Below are 27,355 nucleotides of genomic sequence, written 5' to 3' on the forward strand. Positions count from 1 at the left end.
AAGTAGTAAGGTAACAAAAAGTTCTTTTCCTCAGGTAATATATTCAATTGTTTTCTAAATGATTCGCCCTCACTCCTCAACCACCAGTTTCAATTTGCCGTTGCTATCAAAACTAGACGCAGCACAGTACAAAGACAAAGACTGGCAAATACCATATTTTTCCTTATATTTCAAGAAACAATGCGATCCATGATATTCACGAAGTTGTTTATTCTTGTTATTAAAACTTGGACTCAAGTAATCTGGTTTTTCTGGAAGAAGCACCTTGTTTGTAGGGATCATTTAATCGTCCTTTTCTACAGTCACCTCGCCATGAAGCACCTTTCTTCTTTGACGTAACATGTGAAAATAGAGTTGCGGAAACACTTCATTGGAGAAAGAAAACAGAGAAGGATAAGGTAGTGCTTTAAACTATGCGTGAAACCTGTAGACTGTGAGAGCTCAGCACTTTATGTAGGACAACAACACATACAACCACCCCGGTGCTAAGGACAAAAATAAAGGTCACATGCTATGTAATACATAAACTGCTGGAGGTCTTTCTGTCCTAGCAAGTTCACATTCCTTGATAAATATATTTTCCATAAGAACTTAAATGATCATGTTTATTTTTAGAAATCAGTAACACTCAACTATATCAGAGCCAAGGACAGCAGGCCCCACACTCTGCTTTTCTCTGTGTCTGGCTCCATGAGGGCCTACAGGCACACGCATGTGAATGTCCCAACATGCATCTCACCTTCATCCAAACCCAGACTCTCAGGACAACATACATTAGTGACACAGTTAACCTTTGATTTAGGGAAGAGACTGGCCCTGGGCTGTGGTCCCAGATGTGGTGTCTAAGGAAGACTCATAACAGGTTCCTGATCAGACACTCCACAGCTGGCCCTAGGGGCTTCTGCCATGCACACACACACAGACGTGTGCACAGATCATACCAGTTGGGTACATGATCATCTGTGCAGCAAATTTGAAGAAAATTTTAAGCCAGTATGAATCAAGATTTTTTTGCTTTTTCAAGATGGTTTTATTGTGTAGCCCTGGCTTCCTTGAACTCACTCTGTAGAGCAGGCTGGTCTTGAACTCACAGAGATCAGCCTGCCTCTCCCTTCTAAGTGCCGGGATTAAAGGTGTGCACCACCACACCCAGCCGAATCAAGACTTTCAATCAGAACATAAAGCATAAAACATGGTGGCTGAGCAAATATACACCAGCTATAAACTCCAAATGTAAATGTAAAAATAACCCAGAATGACCAAGCCAAGGAAACTGATCACAGAACTTTCAGTATCTTCTTCAGGAAACTTTGGGGGGAAGAAAAGGAAGGAAGGAAGGAAGGAAGGAAGGAAGGAAGGAAGGAAGGAAGAAAAAAGGTCAAATACTGTAAGAATGTGAAATGGGTTTGGTTTTTATTTATGAACTACTTCCCATCTTGATAAATGCAGTCATAGTATATCCAGAGGCCTAAACATTCAGGTGATGTATATTTAAAGCAAACTGAGCAATTATGATGAATTCTTCTATAAAATCCTGAGCAGTTTAATAAAAGGCACTGTATCCTGGGTATTTCTTAAACTGTTCACCAAAACTCTCCCATCTGCAATGCCCTCACTGGTAAGTGAGAAACACATTCTCAGTACTAAAATAAATGCCCAAATGCTATTTTTAATTAGCAAAGTAAAATCAGTTGATATCTCTAGTAATATCAGTAAGTGTCTGACAGACTGATCTTGAGCAAGTGGGACCTCAGTGACCACAGGTACAGTTAATGAGCTAGGAAGCTGCTACAGGCAGAGGTCAGACTTACGTCTCCCAGGACACCTGAAAAGCAGGCATTCAGAAGTTAGAGGTTTGACGCTTCAAATCACCTTCTCTAAGGATCTTGGTTTCTATGCACTATCCTTAGAGGTCACAAGAGAGGTGGCCCCAGGAGAGGTTGCCCCTGTGGCCACAAATATCCCACATGACCGCTGATTCTGCTGGCAGCACATTGTCCCCACTGAGACTCTTACAAAGCCAGGGGTGTGGCAAGCAGTGGCTGATGGTCTTCGTTAGCTTACCAGTACTGGCTAGGTGGTAAATAAGGCACAAGGAAAAGACAAGGAGGAGGCATCCTCTGAACTCCTGTCTATTTGGGTTTCAGAAAAGCACCAAAGTTGGAGTCTCATGCATGCGCTGGCCAAATCATTTGCACATCCCCATGAGATAAACGGCCTCACAGCCAGCCCACGTAGAGCTCAGAGTCCGTAAATTCTCACTTTACTTCCCACTGGCACCCACCTCAGTTTCACTGAGAGGATGAATGAGTCTTCTTTTCCTCTTTTATTTGCTGCTACTGATTAAATAAAAAATTGACTTAAGAATGAAACACTATTAGTACCGAAAAGAAGAGAACGGAGTCTCATCGACTCGTTGAAATTGTGGTAAGATGGTGAGAGGCTGAACTATTCAAAACATTTTAGGAAAAGCAGCTTTCTTCCTGCCAAGTACATGGAACAACACAAACAAGAACCAAAAAAAAGCACTTGTAATAAATCTCCAGGTAGCCAAATGGATAAAAATGATCTCAAGTTTTCTTGACGGAAGGCTTATGATGCATTCACAGAAATCTAAACGCTGTCAACAGCTCTAGGATGCATGCTCTTGGAGTGATTTAGTTTTTCTGTTAGCTGTACCAGGCATATTTAAATGCTTCTGAGAAAGCGATCACTTGAATATTAATTAACTTACCTTTCCACATAATTAGCTAAAAAAACAAACAAAGAAAGAAAAAACTCTGACTCACTTCCCCTGAGTTATTCTAAGGATAGACGTGTCAATGCATTTGTGAGCAACTATTCCCACTTCCCCTTGCTTTTTAAATTAGCTTAGCATGGTATTCCAAACACTCGCATATCATACGTTAAATCGAAGTACTAATAAGCCTATACTTACACGGTATATATGAGGCCATGGTTATGAGAAGAAAGTAGTAGTAGTCAAAAGAGACATTGTATTTGTTAGGAAGCCTCACTGAAAACATTCCTGACTTCTTCACGTAAGGCAAGGCGGCATATATTGTGAGAAGTTCCCCAGCAACTCCAACAGGATATAAGATGATAAAAAAATTATATCTGGAGAAAGAAAAGACAGATGATTGTTTTTCTAGACCACTTCCTGTACTTTATAGCACGTCTCTTTCATTGCTATTGTACTCAAACTTAGAAATCTCTCTGTATGCATTTACAATACCGCACACAGGCTGTTGACTTTCATATGCTTGCTGTCACTCTTTTCCTAATAGTAACTCCCACTCTATATCCCAACACAGCAATACAATAAGTCAGTTTACTCTAGATAGCATTAGAGTATTTTTATAATTTAAAGTATATATGCATATTTTGTTGGTTTGTTTTGAGATGTGAGAGTGTTGTGCTGACCAGGTTGGTCTTGAACTCCCACTGGCCTCAAGTGATCTCCTGCTTAAATCTCCAAGTGGTTGACATCACAGATGGGGTGATCATACCTAACTACACAGACTTTTGTTTCATTTAAATGTTTTTTTAAAATGCTTCTTTGGGGTATAAAGTTATAACTGCTCCTTTTTTTCCCAATAGCTGGTCATTTACTGATGAATGCTGAGCCTAAAAAGGACCAGTTATGACCTAGTTTGATAGTTTATTTGGAAAATTGTGATTACTGATTAAACGTACTTACTACTGAAGGAAACTAACAATGTGACTTCAATCACCTTTTTCACAGAAAAATCAACTGCATTTTATTTACTCCCCCAATTGACATTTAAAAAAAAAACTATAAAGAAGAATAATATAACTTAGTTGGTCGAGTATTGACCAAGCATGCATGAGGCTCTGAGTTTGATTCCCAGCACTATAAAAGCCAGACATGATAAAGCACACTTGCAATGCTAGTGCTTTGGAAATAGAGACAGAAAGAGCAGAGACTCTTGCTACACATTGAGTTCAAGGCCAGCCTGGGAAGCACAACCTGTGTGTGTGTATTTCAGGAGGGGTGTGGGCAGTGTGTTGAGAAACAGACAGTGAGACAGAGAAAGAGAAGGAGATAAAGATAATAGATACATAGATAAATAGATGATAGTTGAAAGAGAGATGATAGACATAGAGATGCATAGACAGATGATAGATAGATAGATAAGATAGATAGATAGATAGATAGATAGATAGATAGATAGATAGATAGATATAGATAATAAATGGTAGACAGATGTTAGAAAGAGATAGAAAGACAGATAAATGCATGGATAGATGGAAAGATGGATATATAGAAGATAGATAGATGCATAGATGATGGATAGATAGATAGATCGATCACCTGATTCCCATGTACTATAGACGTATGAAGAGCTGTGATAGAGCTATAGAGTAAAGAAGGGAAGAGAGCCCTCTGCTGTTGCTCCTTATTCTGCCCTTGCTGGGTTATATTCTCATGTTCTTTCCAGTCTTGTATAATTTTTGTTTATTATTTAAATCAATACTTTCTCACTTTTGAAATCTTATAACCAAACATTTATAATCCCTTTTCAAACAAAATATCTAATCTAATTTATTTTCTAAACCTCATGAAACTCTCCAGTGACTTTTTTTTTTAATAGTATTCTCCAGGCTGGTAAGATGGTTTGGTGGGTAAAGGTACTTGCTGCAAAGCCTACTGTGACAACCTGAGTTCAATCCCCAGGAGCCACACAGTGGAAGAAGAATGCTAACTCATTGCAAGTTGTCTTCTGACCTTCATAGGAGTATCTGGAACGTGCAAGCACCCAAACACACATACACTCAATAAAATGTAATTACATTTTTTTTGTTAATTATCACTCCTTTTTGTTTGTTTGGTTGGTTGTTTTCGGGTTTTTTATTTGTTTGTTTGTTTATTTATTTATTTATTGGATTTTCGAGACAGGGTTTCTCCATAGCTTTTTGGTTCCTGTCCTGGAACTAGCTCTTGTAGATCAGGCTGACCTCGAACTCACAGAGATCCGCCTGCCTCTGCCTCCCGAGTGCTGGGATTAAAGGCATGCGCCACCACCACCCGGCTTGTCTTTTTTTTTAAGACAGGGTTTCTCTGTGGAGCCTGGATTGTCCTGGAACTCTGCACTGTAGACCAGGCTGGCCTCAAACTCAGTGATCCGCCTGCCTCCTCCTCTTCCTCCTAAGTGCTGGGATTAAAGGTGTGCATCACTACCACCTGGCCATCACTCTTAAATTAAACAAATAAAATTTAAAAATAGTTGAAACCCTTTAAGGTCAGTGAAAATTCACGAAATGGGAATAAACTGTAATTTATTTTACCTTACTTGCACTAACTGTGATCCCTTGCTATCCCCAAAGTTCCCATTAGAGAAAATGTACGTCAGAAATTAAAATAGAAATCAGTATAAATCATAACCCAGGGGCTGGAGAGATGGCTCAGCGGTTAAGAGCATTGCCTGCTCTTCCAAAGGTCCTGAGTTCAATTCCCAGCAACCACATAGTGGCTCACAACCATCTGTGATCAGGTCTGGTGCCCTCTTCTGGCCTGCAGGCATACACACAGACAGAACATTGTATACGTAATAAGTAAATAAATATTTTAAAAAAAAGAAATCATAACCCAACACAACATTATTCAGGAACACTTTCAACTCATAAATAGAATCAAGGTAGTCAATCACGATAGTAGGTCAAACTATAAATAGAAAGTCATTTCTAAAGTGAAGTTTTATTTGAGGATCAAAGGTTCCATATTTGAACTGAAATCGAATATTATTTTAGGCTGTCTAATGAAGTTGCAAAATATATTTAGATAGTTGTAATTTTCAAGAGTGTTTAGACATGAAACATAACTATGGATGATTATTGGTTGGTGTGGTAGCACATACCTTTAATCCTAGCAATTCAGGAGGCAAAGGCAGGCAGATCTCTATAAATTCAAGGCTAGCCTGGTCAACACAGTAAACTCTAAACCAGCCAGGGAGTCACAGTGACACTCTGTCTTAACAAATATCATTGATGATTATAATTAATTGGTACATACATGAGGACACATATTTCAATGTTAAACGATTTCATGTAAAACCTTTTGTTGTTGCTATTGTTTTAAATGGTCTCCCATAGTGCAGTCTCAGCTTTGAACTCACTATGTAGTAGAGGCTGGCCCTGAACTTCCAATCTTCCTGCTCTTCTTCGCAAGAGCAAGGTCTATAGGTATACACTGCCATGCCCAGATACTAAGCCCTTAACAGTAATAAAATGACAGATGTTTCCAACACAGCAAGTTGAAACATGAATTAGAAGAGTTCTGTACTTTTCTAGAAATTCATAACATGCAAATACAATCCAAACAAGAGAACTAAGACACTAAACACTAACAGTCCTTACCTATGCAAACATGCAGTGTGCACTTACCTTCTTCGAGAAAACTCTACAAACACAACTCATGAACAGAGACAGTGTGCTGAGTTAGTAGGTTTAGAAGAGCCAGGGGTTCCGAAGACTACCATGCATGCACTCTAAGATTAGGCCCAACTGCACGCAAAGCTGCAAACCTCTTCAAAGGCCTAATCCTTACATGGGAATATATTTTCACGTAGAACAAGAATAAAATGAACCTAACGCATAATGCTGGAACCTTCTTAAAACAAATGATGAATAAAGATAGAATTTTAGAGCATTTTATTGTATGTAAAAGGAGAAGGCACAAATGAAAGGAGCCGGAAGAATATTTTAAAAGTCTAAGAGTCTCAAAAAAACAATCAACCATGGCACTCCTGTGTGATGGGATTATGAAAATTTTTTTTTAATTTTATTTCCTTCTTTGGCATTTATTTATATATTCTAGAAATGTACTATAGAAATGATCCCTGAAAGTATAGTCTTTATATATTCTAATTTATTATCATTAAGTATGACTATCACATGAGTTTTATTTATTTTTTTAATGTGCATTGGTGTTTTGTCTGTATGCATAAATGTCTGTATAAGGGTGTTAAGATCTCAGAGTTACAAACAGTTATGAGTTGCCAATGGGTGTCGGGAATTGAACCTGGGTTCTCTGGTAGAGCAGTCAATGCTCTTAAGCACTGAATCATCTCTCCAGCGCCAATACATGAGTTGTTTTTTAAAAAGGTAATTATCTAAGAAAATGTTAGGCTATAATACACGGGGACCTAGAGCAAGTATGGAAGCAGCTAGCTACCTAAGCATGCATTAACACAAATGTCAGAGGTTGTTTTGTTTTTAAGACAGGTAGTGCTGGCAGGCTGGGGACTCCCTAGTTTGACCAGGATGGCTTTGAACTCACAGAAACCCACCTGCCTCCCCTTCCCAAGTACTAGGATAAAGGGCATGTGCCACCACCTGGACTTAAATATCAGCTTTTTAAAAACCGAAATAAGAGATATGGTATTGTCTCTAATATCTTGTGGCATTACTTATCAGAGCTGGGAAGGATCTGAAACCTATCAGTAGAGATGTCCCACTGTTCAGTCACCGTGGATCACTGTGTGGCAGTTCCAGGTACTGGAGGTGAAGTGTTAGACTGACCCTCACTCACACTGATTGAAAAATGCGCAAAGGAGGGGCTGCTTCAACAGTTAGGGTGCTTGCTACCTTTGAGGAGGACCAGAGTTTGGTTCCTAGCACCTACATCAGGGGGCTCACAAACACCTGTAACTACAGCTCCAGGGGACACGTCTGGCCTCTGAGGGCACCTGCACTCACACAGATGCACAAGTATGTATATATTTACAAATAAAAAAAAACATCTTCACATGATAATACTTTAGAGCAATCAGCTACATTTTGAGTAAATTTTATTTAATATGATTCGCAAAATAGATATGATACTTTCCAAAACAATAAATGACCAACTGAGATTACTTAAGGATATGATTAGTTGGGAGGTGTTTTTACATAAAATGTATTATGGTGTTATTTGCCTATGACCATTACGGCAGCATTCTGGCATCATGGAGCTGTGACGCAAACAGTAACTCTCCAGGGTTAGCTCAGCAACACCAAGGCAGCATGCATGGGGCGTGGGGAACTCAAGGCAAGACGCTGCCACCTGGCCCATTTAATGAAGTGCGGCAAGTGGTCGAGAAGACTGAAAGTGTAGAAGGAATAGCGAGTGATCTCAGTCACAGTCCAGGAGACCAGAAAAAGCACCACGCTCTCCTCGTTCTGGATCTGCGGGTTAGAGAAAGCCACAGCGCTGTTGGACCTTGGGCTTCTGTTCAGTGAGATTAGCATTTTCTTTCTATTGTTTGCTGTCTTTTATTACAATGGAACACAGGACACAATGCGGTCATCATTAAGTAACTGTTTCCCAATGTGAGCCTTAACTGTGTCCTATGTTGGAAAGGCTGATGACTTAGTGATATTTTTCCCCCTTCATTCCTCAGCTCAGTCAGTAAGTGTAACATCCCAGGACATCATGGCCCTGAAAGCTGAATGGCCACAATTGACCCTTCCAACTTCCTATCGGTCATTAAATCAGACAAATGTTTCTGTGATACCATGGGGGTCTGAGTGATAATGGCCCCCATAGGCTCATATATTTAAAGCTTGGACCCCAAATGGTGGGATTGTTTGGGAAGGAATACAAAGTATGCCCTTGTTGGAGTAGTTGTGATCTTGTTAGAAGAGGTGTGCCACTGGGGGGTAGGCTTTGAAGTTTCAAAAGTCCATGCCGGCCCAATGTCCGCCTGTCTTCTCTCTGTCTGCTGCCTAGGAACCAGGATGTAAAGCTCTCACCTCCAGCCATGCCTGTCTGCTTCCCACCATGATGATAATGGACCAACCCTCTGAAACTGTAAGCAAGCTTATAGTTTTATTGAACGCTTTCTTCTGTAAGAGTTGTCTTGCTATGGTATCTCTTTACAGCAATAGAACAATGACTAAGACAGATACCAGCTCTCTAATCTGGCCATTCATCTTTGTCCTGGACATTCATATTTCACTTGGGACCTTATAATGTCTCAGCTGACTATCACAGCCATTTCCTAAGTGACTTCTCCTTCCTTTATTCTCCTCTCAGATGAAAGTTTTCTTAAAAGTAAAACAAATACTAAAAATTAAATCAGATAAGTCATATGATTTGAAACTTAACCTTGATCTTTCATTGTTTAACAGGCTAACAAGGTACATTCTAACACTTGAACACAACATAAAAGTTCTTACAGCCTGTGTTCTGCAGCTACTCAGCCCTCTCGGCTTCTCACTGTGCTGATGATGCTCTACTTTATGTGTTTCCAGACTGCGCCTTGGAGGTTCTGTGTCTTTATGCATGCTGATCCCTCTAATTAGAATTATTATTTCCTATACAAAACCTTTCTCATCTCTTACGACCCAGCTGGAAGATCATAGTTCCTGCAGATTTTTCTGTTATAGGTTAAATTTGAAATATCCTGCATAGGTTCATTTGTTGAACATGCCCAGTGGTGAAACTACTTCTGTGGCAATGGAAACTAGAAGGTGGGACCCATCTGGAGGACATAGGTCTCTGGGGCTGGACCTCTTAAGGTTACTGATGTGGGATGTCCTCTTGTATATGTGTTGCTTTTATTGGTTGATCAATAAAGCTGTTTCAGCCAATGGCTTAGCAAAGTAAAGCCAGGCTGAAAGGGGGGGGGGGGGGGAGCGGAGTCAGAGAGACGTCATATAGCTGCCAAAGGAAACAGACACCGGATCCTTACCAGTAAGCCACAGCCTCATGGTGATACATAGATTAATAGAAATGGGTTAATTCAAGATATAAGAGTTATCTAGAAATATGTCTGAGTCATTGGCTGAACAGTGTTGTAATTAATATAGTTTCTGTGTGATTATTTGTATCTGAGCACTCTAGAAACGAATGAGCACTCTCCGTCTACAAAACACTTGATTCCTGGCCCCTTACTCTCTCTGCTTCCTGTCTACTATGAGCTGAGTGACTTGTACCATGTTCCTGCTGCCAAGAGGCTCTCCCTCCTCAGGGCCCATAATCAATGGAGCCAAGCACTATACGCTGAAACCTCTAAAACCATGAGCAAAAATGTCTCTTCGCTGTGAAGTTCAAGCATAATGTCCCAGTGACGCAGTCACTGTCTCGTGTCTGCTCAGCTCCTTGTTCACCTTCCCATTCTGACGTTACTTTTGGGATTTAACACTCATCAGTCTGAACCAACTCTTACACACCAGTCAGTGCTCAGCTTACTTACATAAACTGTCTATGGAAGCCTTCGATCACTTCCTAGAAGAGACTAAACTTTAGGTGTTTAATGTAATGCATGCTGTGCTCTTATCTCAAAACACGTTAATGCAATTAAGTCAGCATTTGCATAACTGTATTTAGTTTATATCTCTGTCACAGGCTCCCATGCTGGCACCACTGACAGCCACATCCTCAGCACAGTATCAGGCACAGAGTAGCTGCGCAGCTGCTACCTCCTGCATGACCACTGTATCCCAACATCCAGCTCAGTGACAGCTGTAGTTGCCTTATTTATTTTTGGAAGTCCAGGAATTAGCACTTCCAGATGTACAGAATATGCTCAATAAATGTTGGTCATTGATACAGAGTTGTTGATAAATGTCAATTGGAAGCTACAGTTGGATAAAATCAAATAGTAAAATCAAGGCATAGAGTCCCTGGGGGGAATGAGAGGACCAGGAGGTTCCTTTTCTCCTTAGGAGCTCCCCATTTCTAGCTTCTCTTTAACAATGCCCCTCTAGGCAGTGCTGCCTACCCAACTCTGTCTTTCTTCTCCCTTCTTCAGATTCCCTGGAGTTCTGGCTCAATTATTATACGCATTTCCTTACTGGGATCATCTTTCTGCTGCTCTGTCAGCGTGGTAGCCCTGTGTTTAAACTAGTAAGCAACGTTAGTGAAACCTTGGTCTGTGTGTACTGCAGTCCTGGTTAGGGACAGGAGGCTCAAGTCAGCTGAATGAACGATCCCAGTCAAGAAGTGCAGAGTACCAAGAGGGCTCAAGGCCAGCGATCTGTCCCCACCCAGACAGGAGGCCAGTGGGGCTCAGAGGAAACGGGGAGAAGGTTAGGTGGCAGTCCCAAAGCACAGAGGAGACAAGAAAGGAATCTGCAGGATGGAAAAAGGGCCAGAGATCTGTCCTCAAGTGGACAGGAGATACGGACGCTGTCAAGAAGGTCAGGAGGGTTGAACTGAGAAATGTTTCTGACATGTGCTTAAAAGGCCCAACATCCTCAGAGAGACTTGCACAGTGTTTGTTTTGTCTACATGGTTGAGAGCACTAATTAGATTCAGTAATTAGGTCTGTCTCCTGTCATGCCTCCATAAATAATGTGTCTTTTTTCTCTGAGATCCTCAACTTTAACTTTCAAATTTTATTTTAATTGGCAAATTAAAACTGCACATATTTATGGTACATAATGCGCTGCTCTGAAATATGTATGCATTTCAGAATGGCTAAATGAAGCTAATTAACTTGCACTTTACCTTGGCATAGCTCTTCTTTATTTGGGTAAACACTTAAAGTCCCCTGTCAACAATTTCCAAGTAGACATTGTCAGCATCTGTAGTCACCATGTACAACAGCTCCCTTAAATTTAGCCTTTCTGTCTGAGATTTTGTATCTTTGGATTTAAAAATTACAACTTTAATTCAGGACTTTTATGCTTGTTCAGGTGTGAGGAACCACATTTACTTTTGCCTGTTCCTATAATGCCTTGTGCTAAACAAATCAGTCGTTTATACTGAAGTTCTATACCAACAACTTCAAAAATAAAAAAAAAAATAATAATGACTTGATTAAGAAGAAATATCATAGATAAGCAAATAATTCAGTTGGATGGAAATGAGTGTTCATCTTCACATCCAAAAACACAGGAAGAAGTGATGCTATGAACAGAAGATGATAGAACTGCTCGTTCTATGTCAGTGGAGAGTGATATTTAAAGCCCACCTCCTCTGTGCCCAATCATTCTGCCCCCCCAAAACATGGCAGTATTCAATACTTTGGGTTTCTAAGAACGAAAAGTTCCCCTGTCGCTCAAGTAGACAACACGTCTGCATCACTTACGGGTTTTACACTGTGAGTAACGAGCCATACCATGAAGATTCTTGAACTCACTTGGACCCCTGTCACAAGCACAGAAGTGGGTACGATTCCTAGAAGAGAAATCAAGTTAATGATTGCCTCAAAGGCAGCTTATCACAATAGTATAAAATTAAAACAAAAACTCACCAATCAGACAGTGGACTACCTGTAGGGAAATTGAGAAATCACAAGTCAATAATATAAACAGTAAACACCCGCCAGCAGTGGGAGTAAGCAAGCCCACAAGTGTTATGTAATTAGCAAGTTAGAAGTTGCATTGTTCAACTGAATAAACACCATAGCAGACAAACAACATATTGAAAAACTTACCTCGAGCAAAGCAAATGTTTGGAAAAATTTAAGTGTCTTCTGAATGCTTTTATATAAACCTCTGTGTGTTCCTTTTTCCATATAAAAGCGTACCATAGCAATAGCTAGAACCAACCACCTAGAGGAAATAAAAGCATATTACAAAGTTCTATCAAAACTAATATTTTTGATAATGTGCATGCAATTATAGCAACATTATTTACTATTAGCAATAGTTAATAGGGGGAAGCAACCGAGTTACCAATCAGTGAGTGAACAGTTACTTTGTGTGGTCTATCAATACTTCGCTTATGTTTCAAAGTCGTTCTTCTACAACACTAAGTCAATCTACAATGATATCTAAATTCAAGCCCACCTTTTCCCCCACTCATTTTGCTTTCTGAAACATACCAATATTAATATTTTAGATCCCTATCCATGTGAAGCTTTCCTTTAGGCCCAGAATATTATTTCGTCTTTAAAAAGAAGGACTTCAATACATGTGATGACATAGAGGGACCCCGAAGATGTTGTACTGAGAGAAATGAGGCAATCACAAAAGAGCAAACACTGGACTTCATCTGCACAGGGCACCAAGAGTTATCAGAGTCCTCGACATGGAAAGACTGGCGGTTGCCAGGAGCTGGGAGGAACGGGTGATTGGGAGTTAGTGTTTAATGGGTACAGAGTGTTTTGTGGGATGGAGTTAGGGATATGAACGGAGATGACAGCTTCACAAACTGTGAATGCACTTAATGTCACAGGACTATGTATGTTTCAGAGTTTAAGATGGTCCATATCATGTGTAAACACACAATTGTAAAAACTCACTAACCCTCTTGAAAAGAAATGCCAAAACTATACAATAGTATTGGTGTTTTATCATTCTTAGTCATTATACTTTTTTAAAAAAAAGCAGCCCAGAGGGGGAAATAACAAATAGTATTCTATAGAATATACAAATTGCCAACTACTCACAGAACAATGGCTAGGATTTTTTGCTTTCAACAATTAAACTGATAGACTAATGGAAGTAGCCAAGTACTGAAATGAGATTATCAAAGCCTTTTTGATACACTGCTTTGGCCCCAGATTCTTCCTATTTCTGTGATAAAACATTCTGATCAAAAGTAACTAGGAGAGAAGAGGGTTTGATTCAGCTTATATTTCCGGGTTATGGAGGGAAAATCTGGGCAGGAACGGAACCAAAAACCCATGGAGAAATGGCTCACTGGCTTGCTTCCTTGTTCATGCTCAGCTAGGTTTTTTCTTTATAGAGCACAGACCCACTGGCCTAAGGACAGTACCACCCACAGTGGGCTAAGCACTCCCCCATCAATCATCAAGTAAGACAATGACCACAGACAAGCCCACAGGCTAATCTGAGCCAGTCAGTTCCTCAGTAGACTCTCCCTCTGTCCAGGTGGAAGTTGACAGTAAATAAATTAACCAATAAAAGTCTCAAAATAAAGATCTGTCAAAAGCTGTATTCATATAAAAATATATTATATAATTTACATAGGCACACATTGAGATTGTTAATCAGAAACATTTGTTAGTTTTCACTGCACAGAATGAATGGTATGATACAGAAGAGATCCATTCAGACCAAGTGTAAGCTTGCTTCCAAAGAGTTGCTTTTGCTGGGAACAGGGTCTTAACATGTAGGCCGCCTGTCCTAGACCTCAAGACGCAGACTAGGCCGGACTCAAACTCAAGAGCTTTGTCTACCTCTGTCGTCCATATGCAATGATTAAGGATACATGCCACCACACCCAGCCAAAAGTTGATATTTTTAAAAGAGAAAAGAAAAGAACATACATTGGCCCTTGTCAGTTTAAAGATGCCTGTTAAATACGCACTCTCCTCCATGAACTAACACCTAACAGCGACACTGTGGACAGCAGCTTTCCAGTACACGCAGCTCACTCTTCCTATAGTCCCTGGCAAGAGCTAACTTCTTCCTGGTTTCCCTCTCCACTCCTAGAGTGTGCTGACGTTTAAGAAAGTTGCCTTACCAGGGTATCATGTACATAAGGCAACTTTCTTAAACGTCAGCACACTCTAGGAGTGGAGAGGGAAGAGAAGCTAAATAAGAAGGTGAATCCAAAGACAAACACATAGGCATCCTCCTGAATATTAACCTTCATCAGGCGATGAAAGGAGACAGAGACAGAGACCCACATTGGAGCACCGGACAGAAATCTCAAGGTCCAAATCAGGAGCAGAAGGAGACGAAGCACGAGCAACGAACTCAGGACCGCGAGGGGTGCACCCACACACTGAGACAATGGGGATGTTCTATCGGGAACTCACCAAAGCCAGCTGGCCTGGGTCTGAAAAAGCATGGGATAAATTTGGACTAGCTGAACATAGCAGACAATGAGGAAGAATGGGAACTCAAGAACAATCGCAGTGGGTTTTTGATCCTACTGCACGTACTGGCTTTGGGGGAGCCTAGGCAGTTTGGATGCTCACCTTATGAGACCTGGATAGAGGTGGGCAGTCCTTGGGCTTCCCACAGGTCAGGGAACCCTGATTGCTCTTTGAGCAGATGAGGGAGGGTGACTTGATCGGGGGAGGGGGAGGGAAATGGGAGGCGGTGGCGGGGAGGAGGCAGAAATCCTTAATAAATAAATAAATTAAAAAAAAAAAAGAAAGATGCCTTACCAAAGCTTTTCAAAGCCTGGAATACTCCATCCATGGACATGAGTCTCTATGCTAGGCTCTAAGATAGGGAGGTATCAAAGCGTATGGTGCAGCAGATTTCTGAACTATACGATTATTACAGTTTAACTTTTTGACTAAATGGCTTAAATGGGTTCCTACAAAGACAGCAGAGACTAAGTGCAGCTTGACAGAACAGAAGGACAGAGTGACACCCACAGGATCACTCTCCCTTCCCCTGCTCATCACAGAGCGCACTGAACAAAATGACACAAGGCGGAGGAAATGGCGAGAACCATCAGACTTGTGAGATGCAGAAATATCAATGATTACAGCAGAGACAGCGAGCGGATCTTCAGACCTATGTTTCAGCTGTGACCACATAACCCATGTTGGGTGCTTCTGGAGGATTATTCTCTTTTCCTCCTGAGGAAGCAGACACAGAGGGACACACAGCTCAGTCAGCTGAGACTTAAAGCCCCCACGAAGCCCAGCCTGCTCCTGAACCACTGCGATGTCATAGGCCGGCTCCAATCACTATGATCACAGAGCAATTCATGTTTACCTTCCATCGTAAAAGTCAGAGAAAGATACTATGCTCAAATATTTTGATTTCAAAAATGTCTCAGGCCACTCTCTCAGAGTCAAGATGTTAATTTACTTAAGCTTAGTACTGAGGACATAGCTCAGTGGTAGATGTATGAAACCCGAGATTCAGTCCTCGGCACTTCAAAAAGAAAAAGGTGCTGAACTTGGAATGAGATATGGGCAGGACTAGAAGGGATCCTCTGAAGTCCCCAACCTCTGTCCTACCACATAACAGCTTTACTTGATTCTGCTCATGATCCTGTCTTCTGCAGGGCTATTTCTGGAATCAGCACTGAGCTGATCCTAAAACCGTGGTTTGACGGTGGTTTTGTGTTTCAGGTACCTTCCCAGTTCAAGCTGTAAAGACTTTATTCATCTCCATTGTAAGTCCCCACGGCTCTATAAAACTAAGAGGTTGGTGAAAACATTCATCCACATTTTCCACACATTTGTCTTCTGGAGGCAGAAACAACTTAGACACCTATAGAATTTAAATTTGAGAGACAGTTACTAAGTTAACAAAAGAGTCACCATTAAGTGTACGGCACATTTTAAGCATTTGTTTTTGTGAGCCACCATGCAGTTTGCTAGGATAAACTCAGGACCTCTGGAAGGGCAGTCAGTGCTCTTAACCACTGAACCATATAGACTGTTAGCTTCAGAGTTTATGATCTAATAGGAAAATCTACTTATAATCTATTTATAATTACAGTCCCTTCCTATGATTAACAGAGAGGTCACCCATGAATCACAGGGAATTTTCTCCTCAGTCTTTTATTTCTTAAGAAAATATCTTTGGGTTTGAGCTCTGCATGGTACCAGTTTCCAGTGGAGGGAAAGGGTAGAAAATGGGATGTTCTAAAGTGTGGGACATATCAGAGCCCCATGAAATGGAGAGTAATCATTAATACATATCTAACTGAAAATGGGAAATCTACATGCAGTTGGGAGTTAATCACTGAGAGGCACACACAACTCTTAAGACCATGAGCTAACACAGTTCTGATCACACCAAACCCTTGTATTTCAAGTTAGAAAGCATTGAGACGCGTCCAGCTATGCGGTCTAGTCAGTGAGCAAAGGGCTCACAGGTCATCTTGGCATACTAATTAGTATCATTAGTATCTGCCTACTGCCATTTAAAAAGAGAAGAAAAATTCTAGAAGCCTTTTGTGATGGAAACAGTACTATCAAAGAGAAACTTTAATAGTTATGGTCAGATTATGTCCACCTGGATAAACTTCAAAACACAGGCTTAGTTTGTCTGTACACATTATCTAAAATGGAAAAAAAAGACTATCTAGCAAAAATACCTCTGAAAATCATTTGTTTTACTAGATTCCTGAGAAAAATATTTTGAATTTTTTAAAGTTACCTCCCTTCCACACCCTAATAACCCTCCTTCAAAGTTGCTTATAGTTCAAAATTGAAAATACCGCATTTTATGCTGCTGGTGTTGATGTGACACTCCTAACACTAAAGCATCTGTTATTTTACACTATATTGGTCTTGGTGGTTCAAAACCAGTATATGCCCTTTGAAATAAATAATCCTCATGTTGTAAATTTATCATGTAATACAAATGAAAATCATTATTTAATGACTTACGACCTAACCATATCTAATTTCAATATAGTTATGTCTATCTCTGTAAAGCAAAATTAAAAATCATAATCATATATTCCTGTTGAGACTATGAATGCACTGATTTTTCCCTAATCTCTGTCTACAGGTGACACTGCATGTCATTGTATAGCTGACCTGGGATTTTAATGTGTTCACAGTACAATCCTCCAGTTATTGAAATGTCAACACTTTGGCTTTACTTCCTGTGGTTCCCGACGGTTCCTCGCACCTTGAGACTCGCTTCTGTGCTCTATCATTAATTTTACACAATGTAAGAGTCTCTTGTATACACAAAAGCAATTCAGACTCAGCCCACTGACTGATCAGGTCCTGTGTAAAGACTTATGGAAGCAAAGACTCCACTGTGGCATAAGGTTCCCTATTTCCAAAGCTGCTACTACCTACCTCTCTCTTGCTCTTCCCCTATAAAATGCCAAGCAAAATTCAACCTTGAAGTGGAAAACTGGAATTGATTACAAATGTTGACATTTTTAACCTGATAATAAACCTAACTCAAAAAAAGAAAACAAACAAAACATTCAAACAAAAACCAGCATTTATGTGGTATTTAAAGTCTGATACTCGATCCTATAGGTGGCAGTATTGTACCAGCTACACACTACAGAGTGCAAAACAAATGAAGGTACTGGCCATGGAAAGGACCACCGGGGCATTTATTCTGACCCCATCCGCTTTTCAGTAAACATGACCAAGACCTTAATAAACTAATCAGAGCTCGTTTCCCAAGGATACCGTCACAAAGAATGTCCAAAGTCTTTCTAAAGGTCAACTTCGGGTGTCAGTTTAGTAATTAAAAAAAAAAAAGAAAAAAGAAAAGAAAATCCATAAGCAACTGGAATTTCTCTCATTAGGAATTAGTTTTGGGGTGTTCTGTTCTGTCTTGTTTTTAATTGTGCCAGGGATATTAATCACATGAACTCAAACAGATACAATCAGCCCTTGGCAACCCAGATTCTCCAAGCCAAGTAAATCGGTGCACGCCTATACGGCTAGCACTCCAGAGGCGGAGGCAAGAGGACAGCCTCAAGTTCAAGGCCGGTTTGGTCTATGTAGCAAAATTCAAGCCAGTCAGGGTTACATTGTGAGACTGTCTCAAGCAAACAAACAAAACCACCAGATTCTCTTTGGGGGAAATAAAAAACAAAAACAAAAATTGTTTCAAAGAATTTTTTGCTTGTTTGATTTCACTCATTCATTCATTAATTCATTTTTCAGCAAGAATTATTAAGATAGGTAAGTGCTAAGCCAGATGTTTGGGAGTAAAGATAAACAGAACATGATTTCTTTTGCCCTGAGCACCAAAATAGGAAGCAGAGATAAAAGGACAGCACTGCAACAAGACGCATAAGCCGGACCCTACACAATGAAAGCGTCTTTTATGCTACTCTGGCTAAAATGTCCTTGAAAGGCTTACCGATTTCTTCTAGCTATTTTCTAGCATTTCCTTTTCTTCTAGATTTCTTAGACGCAACACCTGTTTGAAACACTTGGGTATCTACATTCATATCTCCTTTGGAAGACTTCCATTACAATTTCAATATAAGCAGCTTCAAGCTAACAGAGAATGATAAATGAAATCACCAAGTGCCTACTGCCCAGCCTCAAGGATTACCACAGTGGTCAATCTCGTTTCACCCAAGCGTCTACTCCTTATGCCCCTCTGAGTAACTTGAATTAGATCCATGATACTCTCTAAAATGGTCCACAACGTTTTATTGCATGTCTCTAAAATCATTTTCTTTATAAGCAAAACTAGAATCCCAGTTCCCTACATAAAAATAATAGTTTCTGGTTGTCATAAAACATTGAGGGGCTAGAAAGATGGCTAAAAAGATACCTACCACTAAACCTGGTGACCTGAGTTTGATCCCTGAGAACGGACTCCTGAACATTGTCCTCTGACCACATGAGCACACATGTGCACACACACACACACACACACACACACGCACGCACGCACGCAGGCACGCACGCACGCGCGCGCAGAGAGAGAGAGAGAGAGAGAGAGAGAGAGAGAGAGAGAGAGAGACTGTTAAATGTTATTTTAATTAAAAAGAAAACATTGAGCTAAGGTAAAAGTTTCCTAAACTATCTCATTTTTTTAAAATGATTGAAACAGAATTCATATACTAATTATTTGGTGTGTCTCTCGTTACTCTCGAATCTACAGGTCTTCTTCCCGTCTCCTTCCCTTCAGCCCCCTCTTTCAAGTTGAACACCGGGTGGCTGGGCCTGCAGAGTGTCCCACTGTCTAGATCTTGCTAATTGGATACCTGGGGTCATTTACTATGTTCTGCCTCCTACAGTCCTGAAAATTGGCAGTTAGTTCGAGGGGCTCCATCAGACTCTGGCAAGGGTACTTAACAAGTTGTCGGGAGCAAACCATTTCTGGCTGTCCTTTCTTTGTGACATTAGTAGCTGTGGATGCTCGCTGCCCAGATCCACCATTTCAACCACTGTTGAAAAATGACAGGCTAATTTGAAATTTCCTTTTTGTACAAAGTTAACAATTAGGCCTGCAGGAGAGATAGCCTCCAATTGTCACACAGCTGTGCTTTCATATTCAATCCATTAACAGCTCTTGATTGCATTTCCTAGACTAATTAATACTTCCTTTTGCAGCCAACACTTAGTTTCACGGACTGCACCTAAGCACTCTTGCCGACAGAGTTAAACCGAAAGGTTCAGGGAAACTCGACTTAGGACCAGCTGCTCTTTGAGAGGCGCTGTTAGAAGATGAAAGACAGTTGCAAGCAGGAGAAGCTATTTGCAGATCACATACCTGGCAAAGGGCTACTTAAAGAATTCTTAAAAGTTAATATTAGGAAACCAAACAACTCATCAAAGGAAAATAATTGGCAAAAGATGTGAACAGACATTAAACCCAAGAAGACATACAAGCTTGCCAGGGTGTAAGCCATGAAAACATATCCAGTATCCTGGTCATAAAAACGAAAATAAATTCACAGTGAGAATATGCAGAATATACTTACGGGGTGTGGTGGCTCGTTTTAGGTGGCACAGGCTTGAGTCATTTTAGAGGTGGGAACCTCAATTGAGAAAATGCTCCCATAAGATCAGGCAAGCCTGGAGAGCATTTTCTTAAGTAGTGACTGATGGCGAACATGTGACTACTCTATGATGGATCCACTGCACTTGTAGATTTTTTATTCAAAAAAAAATGAAAGCATAAATCCACACACCGACCTGTACCTAATTGTTCACAGCTTTATTTATAATAGCCACAAACTGGAAATACCCACCAACAATATGGATAAACCAACTGTGGTATATCCATTCACTCCATCCACCGTCCTTAGCTATCAAACTGTGGATATCCATTCACTCCATCTACCATCCTTAGCAATTAAATGTTATCTAAAAGATAGGGCTATTACTTAACATTTTTGTAAATGAAATTGGAATTATTGTTCTGTCAAAGCATATTCAATATAACAGTGAAAAAAATCTCACATAGTTTCTCTTGTAATTCCACATTAACCACTAGGGATTGAAATTAGTATCCTGAAGTGTCCACTGTCTATCAAACACTTCTGCTAAGAACTTCAGATCTATTACCTCTTTACCCCTTGCCATAAACTAAATAAAATGATAGTTTTACAAATAGTGTTGTTCTAGTTTTACAGATTAGAAAACTAAGGGTCAGAGGTCAAATAACTTACCCAACTTTACTCTCTTACAGAACAACACACAGAACCTTTAATGAACCATTTTGTCGTGTTTACAAATAAAAAGCACACATCAGCAAGGCACCTGAGGCCTTGCAGTGGATGGGCCAAGCTGCCTGTCTGTCTGTCCTTCAGGCCCACTGTTGTTCCTTAACCGAAGTCCCCCAACTCACATCTCCATCCTAACACATGGCCGTGTCCTCATCCACATCCGGTAAGTCTTACTCACCCTTCAAAGGCTTTCCTCTCCTTCGCAATGGTCTCTCTCAGTCTCTCCCTCCTCCTTGGTCCTCTGGCACCTGTTTTGCATACACTTATCCTAGTCTGTCTCTAGTGCAGTTATCATCTGTGTGTAAATGCCCAGGCTGTGCTTCCTCCAGGATGAGTCTGGAAGATTTGCTTTATATTCCCCACTGGACCTAAGACAATGCACTAGCATCTACAGGCTCCAAAGTGTTTGTTGAAAAGCAAAGCACAGGTGCTCACGACTCTAGTCAAGACCTATTATGAGTAAACTATATACGTACCATAAAAATCCTTCCATCCTTCAAAGGAGCCCCCAACTCTCAATTTACTTAATGCCACTAGTTCCGCGGGGTCAGAGTAGGAGGACTTTAATGTCCTAGGGCCTGACTTGATCTGTGATTATACATTACTTCAATACGGTCTTATGTAATAATGAAAAGTATAACTATGAAAATCCGGATGACTTAATTAAATATTAAATGAAAATAGGAGCTTACACAGTAGGCATTCATCACCAAAGCTTTACAAGACACGCATCGACTCATTCAATAGCTATTTATTACTTCCTGGAGCGTGCAATGAAGATTTAATAAAATACATGGTATTGTTAAATGACAGTAAGTGGGACAGAGAAACACCAAGCAGTCAAGGTGTGCTAAGATGTCCATGAAGGTGGCCAAGTCAAGTCCCCTGAGGATAGAGATTTAGCATAGACTTCAAGGAAATCAGACACTCAAACGAGAGTAAGGAAAAATGAAAGGCTATCTATAGGAGACTTATAGAATTACATGGATTACTCTGCCTTGATGAAAAGAACACTGGACCCTCTCCGTACAAGCAGACAGACACATTTAGAATAAGCACCAGCTTGCTGGAAAGGCAGAAAAGGAGTGTGTGAGAACACAAAGCATGAATTATCTTAGTTTGTCTCCCATGAGGCAAGGGGAACCATAGAAGTTCAAGCAAACTGACTCAGTCACCAGAACAAGGATGACATTATATCCCTGGGAGAGTAAACAACCTATGCAAAGATGGAGAGCTGTAAAATGCACACTGAAAAGTGGCGAGTTGGAGATTTCAAATGCAAGAAAACTGGGAAGATAAATTGGGGAGTGTGTTGAAAATGGCCCTCAATGGCGGCAGCCCTGGGTTCTTGAAGACAGGCTAGGGTCACTGTGGCCATTTAAAACTTTTCATTCGGGATTTTAAACTGGAATTATGAGGTGAGTTTTCACTTTACAAACAGTAACAAAGCCTTAAAAATGGAGAGAGGACTGGACAGGGAAGGGACAGCCAATCAGTTAACATGGGGTAGGTATCCCAAAAACATTCACTAACTGGATGAGACTGTCTCAGAGGAGAAGTGAGTCTCTCTATCCGCTGCTGCATTTTAAGGCAGCAGAGCATGGTGGGCACTGAACTGTCTGCCAGGTGTTTCAAGCCTTTGGTTTTCTGAACTATCAAATGTGATGGAATCCAGGGCAGCAGGGAGATGAAGCTGCACAGTGCTGGAATCAATCTCAGTGAAGATGTACGCTTGACACTTTCTGATTGTGATCTCCAGACAGTGACTCAAGGTCTCTCCTTGCCTTGCTATAAAATATTGTTCTGTACCCCTCACAGGACTGCAGAGAACAAAAATGAGATTATATAGCCAAAAGAAACAGCATAGTCCTTGGCACACAGTAACCCCCAATAAATCCATATTTATGAACTATATTTGTTTTTTAGTATCATAAATATATAATACATTATCAGCAGGAACATTTGTTAAATAGGACAATCTCATTTTTCTTCACTTGACCAAGAAGTCAATTCAAACACACTTTTTTCTATAAACCTCAGAGACGGTTTAAAATACCAAAAGTTTCCTCGCATTCATGTAGTTAAAACTTAGGAGGATTTTGAGAAAGTAGCTCTTTCTAAAGGCAAGATACCAGAGGGCATTTTCATAATGGTTTGAGTCACGGTAGATACAGAAGTCATCTGACATCTTTTTGAAGACTGATTTTGTATAAATCCTAACTTCCTAGTCACACTAAGCCTGGGTAATTTTTAAAAGGACGAGAATTTGTGGAAAGGATAAAGCCTTAACGATGCTGCCCTGTCCCAATCAGGTTAGGTGTTCTAACAAAGTCCCAAGTAAGCATTCCTAAGTGCCATGCTTAAAGAGAAATAGTAAGTGAATACATTGCCCCGCGACTGCAGCACCAGGAACCACACGCCCGGGGTCCAGTGTGCACTGGCCGCGGACAGCTCCCGGCAGGGGTGAACAGATCCCAGCTATTCTTCAACAGCAGCGGGAGGCGACAGGGGCGGTCGGGCCAAAGTCGCCTCCCCCGTGGGTCAGCCCCGCATTCCTGCCCGGGTCTATACTTAACCTCCGGCCCGCGCCCCGCGCCGCCGCGCCACGCCGTGCACCGTATTAGGCAATGCCCAGCGAGCCGCGGCCGGCCGCCCCGCCCCGCTCCATTCAACCCTGCCGCGCCCCTCCCCCACCGTCCCGCGCGCCCCCGCCGCTCCGAGACCCCCAGGGGCCCGGCACGCGCGCTCTCGCTCTAAGCGCCCCGTACGCGAGCCCAGAATGTTCCGGGTCGTGCACCTGTGCTCTCGCTCCATGTGCGCCCTCTGCACCGCGACCCCCCAACCGCCCAACACGCACGCTGTCGCTCCATAAGCCCCCGCTCCGCGCCTCCGCCTCGACCCCTCAGTGCTTTTCCCCCGCGCGCTCCCGTTCCACCCCATGCGCGCACCCTCGCCGCGGCTCGACCCCCGGCAGCCCCGCGAGCGCGCGCTCCCCGCGTCCCCGAGCCCGGATCGCCGAGCGATGGCACAACTGCGCGCGGAGCGTGGAGGGACCTTCGCGCGCACGTACCCGGCGGTCATGGCGATATTGTAGAAGGTGAGCCAGGCGGTGGCCAGGAAGCCTAGGCGTCTCCGCTTGCGGGTGGCTTCCTTCTCGTCGCCGGCCTCGGAGGCGCCGTTGGTGCCGTCCTCCTCACTGGACGCCATGGTGACCGTGCACGCTGGCCTGGAGGAGCAGCACACAGGAGCGGGAGGTGCCGGCTGTGCGAGCCACTAAAGCGCAGCTGCCCGTTGCCGCCGCCGCCTCGGCCCAGCGCTCCATGTGCGACGCGCGGGGGGTCGGCGCCGCCAGCCCGGCCGCCCGCGAGGGGGAGGAGCGCGCCCCCGGCCGCGCGCCCCGCCCCGGCGCCGCCTCTCGGGAGCGCGCACTCGGGCCCCGGGCCCCGGGGTGGACCAGCCGGGGTCACCGCTTCGAGGCGGTGCTGCGCAGCGCGCTCCCACAGAAGAGCTGTCCGGGCTGGCTGCGACCTCTTCCTAGAGAGACGTGGGCGACGCGCGTCCTGGCAGTGGGTGCTCAACTGGTACGCCTTGTCCAGACAGAGCGAGCGCACCTCGGGTGCGGGGCTTCTGCTCCGGGAGCAGGGTCTCCCCACCAGTCTCAGTCTTCGGAGCTCCGGGAGAAGCAGCACCTGCCTCGCCTTGCCCCATGTTAACTGCTAGGCCAGACGGGTGTGCAGGGTTATAGGGAGTCTGCTCAAAAGTTGCAAAGAGAAGCTGGAGGAAAGGACATAGCGAAGCCAGGATAGATGTTAGGGTTCATACAGGAAACCCAGACACAGACTTAGGAAGTTCCCTACTCTCTTGGGAAGAAATGTCCCACTGCTCTCCACATGTGACCTCTCATTTTTCTGTCGTTCAAAAACCACTCTCCGTTCCTTTCGGAGCACGTGGGTAAGAAAGCAGGCTCCGGAGTCACCTTACGGAAATTCAACCCCCAAATTCCTGCCTCCACCTGTCTGTGAACTGGTAGCCTATATATGCCTAAGTTTTCTCAATTGAAAATAAAATGACGTGCCTCAGAGAGATGTAGCGTTAGATAAAATATCCATCAAAAGCAGGTACTGACATGACACAGTTTGTCACCTCAAATATGCATGCGTATTAGTATTTTTTTCTGATGACCTTGCTTATAATCCAGAGAAAGAAATTTTGCAAAGGGCAAGCAGTTCCTGCACGGGAGTCTAGACACCGGCAGAGGGGACCAATGACTCTACAGGCCAACCCATGAGCTTTTCTCCATGTGCACATCATCTTGGGCTTGGAATAGGATCTGGGAGAGCTCATAATGGCCAGGAGCATTACCCGCCCCATTTGGGAAATGGGGATTGGGGTGGGGTCAGGTAAAACCTTCCAACGGGAAAGTGTCATACCCTAAGTTACCAGGCCTGTGCACTGAACAGTAAATCTCTGCCGCAAGATAGGCCTCGAGCTCTCAATGTGTCAGAATATCAGTTCTCTTCAAATGCCGGTGGATTTTATTTGACAAGCTAAACTCTAAAAATCCATGAAAGTATACATGTATGTACATTGTCTATTTTAAACCTGACCATGAAACTACGATCTTCATCACTTCATAGTAAACAAAAGGGAGGCGTGAACCAGTGTGACTGCAGAGTCCAGATACACCAAAGGCTGAGATAATTCATTCGGGAATTGTAATCTTCAAAAAGTGGAACAACTAACTGGACGACCACATAAACATGAATCTTACGCCACAGAGACGTGTTGACTTCAAAGTCATAGGATTAAACACAGAAGCAAGCACTATACAACTTCTGAAAAAAAAAAACAAAAAAAACAACAGAATCTGTGAACTTAGGAACAGCTAAGACTTCTTAGGTGTGACTACCAAAAACAAACAAACAAACAAATTCCAGGAAAGCCAGCTGCAAGGCTAACAAACTCCTGTCCCATCGGGAAGAAATACCCCACAGCTCTCCACACTTCACTCTCTTGATTTTTCTCCCTTTCTTCTCTTGCTCTCAAGAACCATGCTTCTGGTAGCCCCCTTTCCCTTTATAGTATGTGCCTAAGAAAGCAGGGGAGAGTAGACACACACAGAGAGAATAAGACTCTAAAGAGAAAGGAATTGAACACAAAAATGTAAAAATCTAGTCCAGAAACAATTTTAAAAATGAAAAATATTCACAATACATTCATCTAGCAAGGGATTATAGCCAGGTTATATGATTACTTCATAATTCAATAAGCCAATGAGGTGGCTCAGCAGTTCAAAGTGATTGCTGTTTTTCCAGAGGACCTGAGTTTGGTTCCTAGCATTCAGGTCAGGTGGTTTACAGCCCTGTAACTCCAGCTCCTGGGAATCCAAACCCCCTTTCTGGACTCCTTGGATACACATACATATGGCACACACACACACACACACACACACACACACACACACACACACACAAATGAGTAAAATAAAGTAATTTTTAATTCAACAAGAGTCTGAATTTTTAGCAAACAATGTAGACCACAAGGGGAATGTGGAAATAGTGGAACATCAGAGCGGCTTTGCCTCATTAGTTATATGAGAAATTTGAATGAAACCAAACCCACAGAGGGAACAACAGCACTGTAGTGGTTAATATTACAAGCACTGGCTAGGGTGTGCAGCATTTGGCGATTGGCCTTCTCCACAAGGCTAAAGGGAACACTGCTTTGGAAAGCAATTTATCAAGGTATTTAAAAGATCAACACCCTTGGTTGTCAGATGGCCCAGCAATTTCCTCCTTTGTGTTTAACCAAGGCAAATAAAAACATATGCCCACACAAAGAATTAGATACAGATATTCATAACAGCTTTAGTCATAGTAGCCCCTAACTAAAAATAACCCTCATGTCTGCTAACACATGAATGAATAGACAAATGGTAGTGTTTGGTTTAATAGGATTACTCAGCAGTAGAAAGAGATAAGCAGCCGACCGTTCAGCACAAATGAATCTCACACACTTTACGGTGAGCTAAAGCAGCCAAACAAAATACATATCTATGATTCCTTTTTTAGGAAACTAAAAGGAAAAGCAGTGACAGCATTGCTTGAAGCTAATGGTGTCTTTGGGCAGGAGGGCCTAACAGTAAACAGACACCCTGTCGATTGTGATTTCAGTTTTCACACTAATGAAGAATGGGTTCATTTAGGTATGAATTATTATTTGAGGTGATCTTAAAATAACTTACATAATATTTTAAATGTACATTTACAAATTAGTCATGACATGAAACCCAATATTATGGCAGAGATAGGTTTTGTATTGGGGTTAATAATCTCCCTTCCAAATACC

The 27,355-nt window shown here is 42.1% G+C and overlaps 1 protein-coding gene and 1 pseudogene across 2 annotated transcripts; both read right to left on the reverse strand.

The window, feature by feature from the left end:
- Positions 1–190: 190 nt before the first annotated feature.
- Positions 191–24,356, reverse strand: Hacd1 (3-hydroxyacyl-CoA dehydratase 1). Of its 2 annotated transcripts, none has more exons than XM_075970530.1 (7): positions 24,078–24,356; positions 12,387–12,504; positions 12,204–12,222; positions 12,039–12,127; positions 8,066–8,187; positions 2,939–3,117; positions 191–365 (listed from the first exon to the last, which is right to left on the reverse strand). In XM_075970530.1, the coding sequence occupies exons 1-7, from the start codon at positions 24,212–24,214 to the stop codon at positions 283–285; spliced, it is 747 nt and encodes a 248-aa protein (XP_075826645.1). In that variant the 5' UTR covers positions 24,215–24,356; the 3' UTR covers positions 191–282. The 2 variants fall into 2 exon arrangements, with proteins under 2 accessions (XP_075826645.1, XP_075826646.1); XM_075970531.1 differs by lacking the exon at positions 191–365 and adding an exon at positions 464–1,308.
- On the reverse strand, positions 6,805–6,876 carry LOC142849141 (small nucleolar RNA U3; annotated as a pseudogene).
- Positions 24,357–27,355: the final 2,999 nt, after the last annotated feature.

The sequence above is a fragment of the Microtus pennsylvanicus genome, chromosome 4 (genome assembly GCF_037038515.1).
Source record: "Microtus pennsylvanicus isolate mMicPen1 chromosome 4, mMicPen1.hap1, whole genome shotgun sequence".
Taxonomy (NCBI): Eukaryota; Metazoa; Chordata; class Mammalia; order Rodentia; family Cricetidae; genus Microtus; species Microtus pennsylvanicus.